At 38.7% G+C, this 6,000-nt stretch overlaps 1 protein-coding gene across 8 annotated transcripts in view; it reads right to left on the bottom strand.

The window, feature by feature from the left end:
* The window catches only part of cacnb2a (calcium channel, voltage-dependent, beta 2a), a 71,110-nt gene that overhangs the window by 7,442 nt on the left and 57,668 nt on the right, over positions 1-6,000 (bottom strand). For 6 of the 8 annotated variants that reach the window (XM_008396703.2, XM_008396707.2, XM_008396708.2 and 3 more), the window contains 6 exons: positions 5,780-5,902; positions 5,560-5,696; positions 5,362-5,438; positions 4,980-5,113; positions 2,060-2,140; positions 1,904-1,962 (listed from right to left, as the gene is read on the bottom strand). In XM_008396703.2, coding sequence (XP_008394925.1) covers positions 1,904-1,962; positions 2,060-2,140; positions 4,980-5,113; positions 5,362-5,438; positions 5,560-5,696; positions 5,780-5,902 — 611 coding nt within the window. Of the gene's footprint in view, positions 1-1,903; positions 1,963-2,059; positions 2,141-4,754; positions 4,775-4,979; positions 5,114-5,361; positions 5,439-5,559; positions 5,697-5,779; positions 5,903-6,000 lie in introns of all 8 variants that reach the window. The other 2 variants (XM_008396706.2, XM_008396710.2) reach the window with 1 other exon arrangement.

Raw genomic sequence — 6,000 nt, 5'->3', positions numbered from 1 at the left:
TACACACACACACAATGTTAAGCAACAAAAAGATGGTTGTAGGACATAAGCGATGACTTTCGGCAAGCAACTGTCAGTGGTCCATAACCTGGGAATGACTTAAGTTCGCAAAGTTTTAATAATAATGATAAAAAAAAAACTAAAAAAAAACACGTGTCTCCTGGTTTAACGCCCTTTGAAATGCTGTGCTAAAACCTTAACAGATTTGCACAGAAATGAATGTCTGCAAAACCTCAGTCAGCTGAACCAACGTCGTTAAAAAAAAAGAAGAAAAACCTGCCTCATAACAATCACATGTCAAACACATTTATTCTTTTCGCTGCTTTGAGCAGCACCAACCAAATTCCATCATGCTCAGTTATATTGAAAGGAAAGCAGATACCTCTTTTAGTGATTTCTGAGAAACTATTTGGCTCACAGTAAAACAAACAAGACGGCCGAAAAGCAGAACAGATGATCAAGGAACTAATCTGTGTTTGATTTGGAAAGAAAAAAAAAAAGCTAAATTCCTTGAATAGTTTCAATTCAGTTTAAGATTTAGTGAATGGCCAGTGAAGTGAATAGTTCCTGGACAAGAAGAGTATTAAGCCACAACATTTCTGGCAACATTATTACACAAATGTAAAATGTGTGTAATTTTATCTCACACGTATAAGATTTTACATTTGTTTCACATTTTACTGCATAACATAATTTCCACATGTAATAGATTTTAAAAATTAAGTTAAATGTTTCTATAGAGTTCATGTCACATTGTATCAACTTCATATGTGAAACATCAAAAAAATGTTTTGCCTGCCAAAGCTTTTAACACTTGTGCACACACATGCTAGTATCACAGATTCCACATGTGAAAACAGTGGGGAAATGTTTCTACACGTGGACAGAGATAATATACTTTTAACATGTTATTATACAAAATCAACTCCAAACATGAAACACGTGGAAATTCATCCTACATTTTAAGTTTTTACACTTTACTACATGATGCAATTTTCACATGTAAAACATCTGTGGGAACGTATTTACATAACAAGTGTTTCACGTCACCACACAATATGATTGTCACATGAAGAAACACATAGAGATGTACTTTACATAGCACTACAAGATGCAATATCCAAACAAGAGCGGAATTGTATTTAACTTGTGGAAAGTTTTCACATTACTAAAACGTCCAATTTTCACATGTGAAATGTGTGGGACAATATTTTACATGTTAATAAACAATATAATTTTCACGTGTTTCAATTGTCTGGTAATCAGCAGCTGTGAGTTTGACACCAGTTTTCCCCACGATATGTCGAAGGGCCGTTTGGCAAGGCTCAACCCATAGTTGCATACCTATTGCTGTGTAAAAGCATGGGCAAATGAATAAGACTTGTATTGTTAAAATACTGTTTTAAAAGTATTTATAGGGTTAGACCACTTTCCATTCGACTCCCATGGGCGTCACACGTTATCCCTGGTAATTTAGATGTTAACCTATAGGTTACAGATGAGTATCACGCATAACTTCATTGCATTTAAGGACAAGCGAGAAAATAACTGCCAACAAAGTAAAGACTGAGGGCAAATAACACCCTATTATCAGATTACAATCAAATGAGCAATGTTCTTTGCTGCTGCTGACAGCCTGAGTGGATCTCAAGTAACTTCCATGGCTTCAGCATTGAATAAAAAGAACCCTGCTCTGCTCCAGGGCTCATTATGGCCTATTAAGGACATGGAGAGGACCTATTTAAAGCAGCAGCACACATCTCCAGGCCAAGCAAACGTGTAACACACTCCCTTCTCTAACCTCAGGGGACAGATAAATACCAGCCTATTGACATGGAGAGAGAAAGAATTCAGGAAGGAAGTGGGATGAGAAGCTTGTGTTTGTTAACTTAAGCGCACTCACCTTCCCTCAAATCGGTGTTTCAGGAAGTCAAACAGTGCTTTTTGCATCATGTCCGTCACCTGTTGACAGGAGATTGGCGAGAGGTGGTGACCGAAAGTTACAGTTTGCTCACGCTGGATGTGTCAAAGTTTTAAAACGCAAAAAAATTTGCTGCACCTCGTAGCCCTTCAGAGACGGTCCAACCAGAACTACGGGCCGCATGGAAGGCACAACGTCGTATGGAGGAATGTGTTCCGTCTTAAAAAAAACGACAAAGGAGAAACTCAGTTTTTAATAAAAAGATAGACACAAACACTTGAACTTATAACATATATTTAAAAATGCTAGAACTTTACAGAACCATGACACAGTATGTCCCGTTGAGCCCATCGCAACACAAGCAGGCTTTGATGTCTAACACAATTAGCCAGTTAGCTCAAGTTTTAACAATGTTAGTGGTTTTGGAGTATATAAAAAGAGACCACTATAAGCAAAAATTGAATAAACTCAAAAGAAACTTGAGACGGATCGTATCGCATGTGTCATGGTCCATGTCACTACAAACAGGAAAAAAAAAAAAAAGGAGAAGGTCGTCGTACAGGGACGGTTAGTCGGAGACAGAAGATCAACAGAGGACACAGCTAGAAAAACAAGCTCACTGTTGGGACAAGCTGGGATCTCAGTCTGAGGAGTTTCAGATCAGCATTCAGCACCAGTGTCACGGTAGGTATCCACTATATTTAGTAAAGTCTTTCAGTCCATTATCTGGTTATTGTACATAACTTACTTAGTTTGCAAATGTCAGATGGAGTAATCTGTTGGAATTCTCTCTTTGAATAGAAATCAGCGAACGCTGGAGACTTAAACTCCATTAAAATATGAATTGAGATGTTTTTTTGCTGAGCTGAAGTTATTTCAGTCTCCAAATAAAACCCTTTGTTTGTTATTTTCTGTTCTCGTTAAAACCACTTCAACTTCCTTTCTTATAGGAACCCCAGATGAAGATGAGGAAAAGTATTAAAAGGAATTAATATTCACTGAAAACTCAAGTGTGTCTCTTGAAATGACGACGAATTCTTGAGTTACACTTGTGAACTGCTGGTGTGATTTTGTTATTAAAGAAAAATAACAGGAACAAATTTTTAAGGTCAACAAGAAGGAGGATGATCCAATTTCAATTTTACTTCATTTTGAATATTTAATCATCCCTAGAGCTGAATTTAGTTTCTTATACGATGCTTGCTGTATTAATCCAGGTTTAGTCAACCCTACATTTGATTGATAGTCAGATGTCCCATTTAAAGTGAAACTAGATTACAATCAAAATATGAGGTTAATTGTTCTTAAAAGAAGAACAATTTGTGTCCTGCCCAACATTTTCCACTGTATGCAACCGCTTTGAAAGTGAAAGTCTTGACCAATAGTGTAAATCCACATCAACCGCCTGCACCGGCAGGTCAACTTTTTACTGCTCACATATGCTTAATGAGCCACACTTTGGACACTGTTTCTAGACAAGGTATAAGAAATAACATCTGAAATCTAAAAAAAAAAAAAAAATCGTTCCTGTCCAAGCCTTGAAAATCCCCATTAACCAATCTTATACACTAAATAAATCCTTATAAGCTTTTAAAGCCAATGGGCCACTGCTGATCTCCTTTTCTATTTATGTATTCTTTAAAGACAGTTTAAGTTTTTAATTTTAAATTGGATGCCTCATGTTGAAAAGCACCACATAAACACTAAAATCCTCTATTCCCTGAAGAAGAAACGGTCCGTGACTCAACATGAACTCTGGGGCAGCCAGCTGAGAAACAGGAACCTAATCTAAAGGATTTTTCATTCATCAGCCAGTCGTGTTCTCCGTCACCCCTGAAGCTGATGTCCCTGTCTCAACCGTATATGTTGTTTTAATAAGTGTTTCAGTGGATTTATTGTGACTTTTGTCTTGCAGTCCATCACCCTCTCTTACTCATCGACCCACTTCTGAATGTTTTCTCACGTCACTACGCTGTGGGAACGGATGAACACTGCCATTGGCTAGAGCAGGGCTATTATTGAACAATGTGCTTCTGCTCAAATACTTCTGGTGGGACGAAGTTAATCCTTGTAACACAATGTGATCATGTGAAACATGGCTTTTCATCAAACTGAGAATGCCAAGCTCACTGGAATGTTGTCTGAATCCATCCTTATCGATGTCTTTGACAGACTACAGAACAAGTTTGACATTTAAGGAAAGATGCAATTTCAGAGTTTTGGTTAAAAAAATAAAAAAATAATGATTGGACAAACCAAGTCAAGATTTTCTAAATTCTCTTATTTAGCCCCTCAAGGAACATAATTTTCTCTTAATATTTTTTTCTCCTCCCATCTGTTGTTCAATACCAAGTTTAGTTGTAATGCTACTTCAACCTCGTTTTGGCAGGCAAATTGTTGCCATTACTTGGTTTTAGTCTCTTTGACTCTGTACTCTGCTGTGAATGAACAATGTGTAGAGCCACAAGTGATGTTTTCAGTTTAGCTCCGTAAGGTTCAACCGCCAGTTCAGAAATTGTTTACATTGCACAGTGAGATTAAAATGTGCTAAATTTTTGTAAGTATTAGTCCTACAAATAATGATATAAACTAAAAACATTGTGGTGCCTACACTGACTCTTAGTGAAAAACCGCTCACAATGAGGTCCCAGTAAGTCAGGATTACAACATCACATACAAACGTCAACACACACAGAGGTTTGTGGGAACAGTGAGAAGGGCAGGAAGTTAGTAAAGAGGTGAAACCTCTTGCTTAGGAAAGGCAGAGTTTAAACAGATCAGAAGATTCCTCCTCAGACCCTGCTGTCTTGTTGGTCTGAACACCAAAACTTACCGACTTCTGCTTCTGCTTAGCTGTGATTAGCCAGAAGAAAGGGAAAGAGAGAGAGGTTAAGATCAGGCAGGCATGCTAACAGTGGAGTGCACATCGTGGGACGACAGGGACACTGGTGCTTGACAAACGAGCGAGGGCGCTGTGTGAGGTCAGCCGTTTTTTTTAGACGGAGCCGTGCCGGCGGGCAGAGAAGAAGAAGAGGGAGTGCGGAGCTCTAGAGTTTACCTTCTTAAAGAAGGGCATTCGTTTCTCTTTTGCTAGGGGTGATATAACAGTGTTTGGACTGGCTTTAGGGGAGCGCAGGTTGACTGGGAGCTCATTTTCTTCTGGGTCTAAACCTGTGGCATCTATGTCAACAGCTACCGACACAGACAGACAAGAGCAACGTCACACAGAGGTAATCACAGCTGACTGGTCGCACTGAATGTAGCGCAGAATGGAGTTACTACAGAGAGAGTAAAATGAAGTAAAAAAAAATATATATATATATATTTATATATACATACATATTGCTAGAAAATGTTCCCTTTGCCTTCAGTTAGATTTCAGTTGTTAAAGGTTGGTTAAAAATGAACAAAAAGTTACATTTTTCTACAATGCTACTTACCAGATGAAGGAGGAGTAGATTTCCTGGAGTTAGGAACCACTTCACCTAAACTAGACGATGAGTTTGCTCCCAGTTTGCTGAAACCGCAAATTTTTGTCATTTAAGTCAGAAAAAAAACTAGAGCGGAAACAGTTTTTGCTCATTGTAACGGATTTCATAGCCAAACAAAAATGACAGAGACGAACAGGTTGGTAATACCTGGAGTGGAACTTGCCCTGTTTGGCTCTCTGCTCCTGGAGGATGCGAGTGTTTTCCAGCTTCACCGGACTGGGAATGAAGCCAATTTCACAGCCTTCTTTCACTAGACGTCCTATCCACCAGTCGTTGTTGAATTTCTGCCAGAACAATACACTTAAAGGTATGAGGAGCATCCCTAATATCAGCGTCTTAAATGTCAACTTCAACAGTAACTGCTCACCTCTTTGACATGGAGGAAGTCCTTAGCGTCGAAGGAGATAGCCATGCCGGGCACAGGTACGTCGTCGTCATGACTCGGGCTGTAGCTGACATTTGTGCGGACAGCAAATGCAACTGGTTTGGTCTACCAGAGGGAACAAAATGGAAAGAAAGACAGAAATGTCAGATCAAACAAACTCTTGATTTGACAAAGAAACATTTATTGTGGGACGTTAAGATAAA

This window comes from Poecilia reticulata, linkage group LG20, assembly GCF_000633615.1.
Source record: "Poecilia reticulata strain Guanapo linkage group LG20, Guppy_female_1.0+MT, whole genome shotgun sequence".
Lineage (NCBI taxonomy): Eukaryota > Metazoa > Chordata > Actinopteri > Cyprinodontiformes > Poeciliidae > Poecilia > Poecilia reticulata.
Note: the sequence above shows the minus strand (reverse complement) of the source record. Positions and strands in the feature narration are given on the sequence as shown.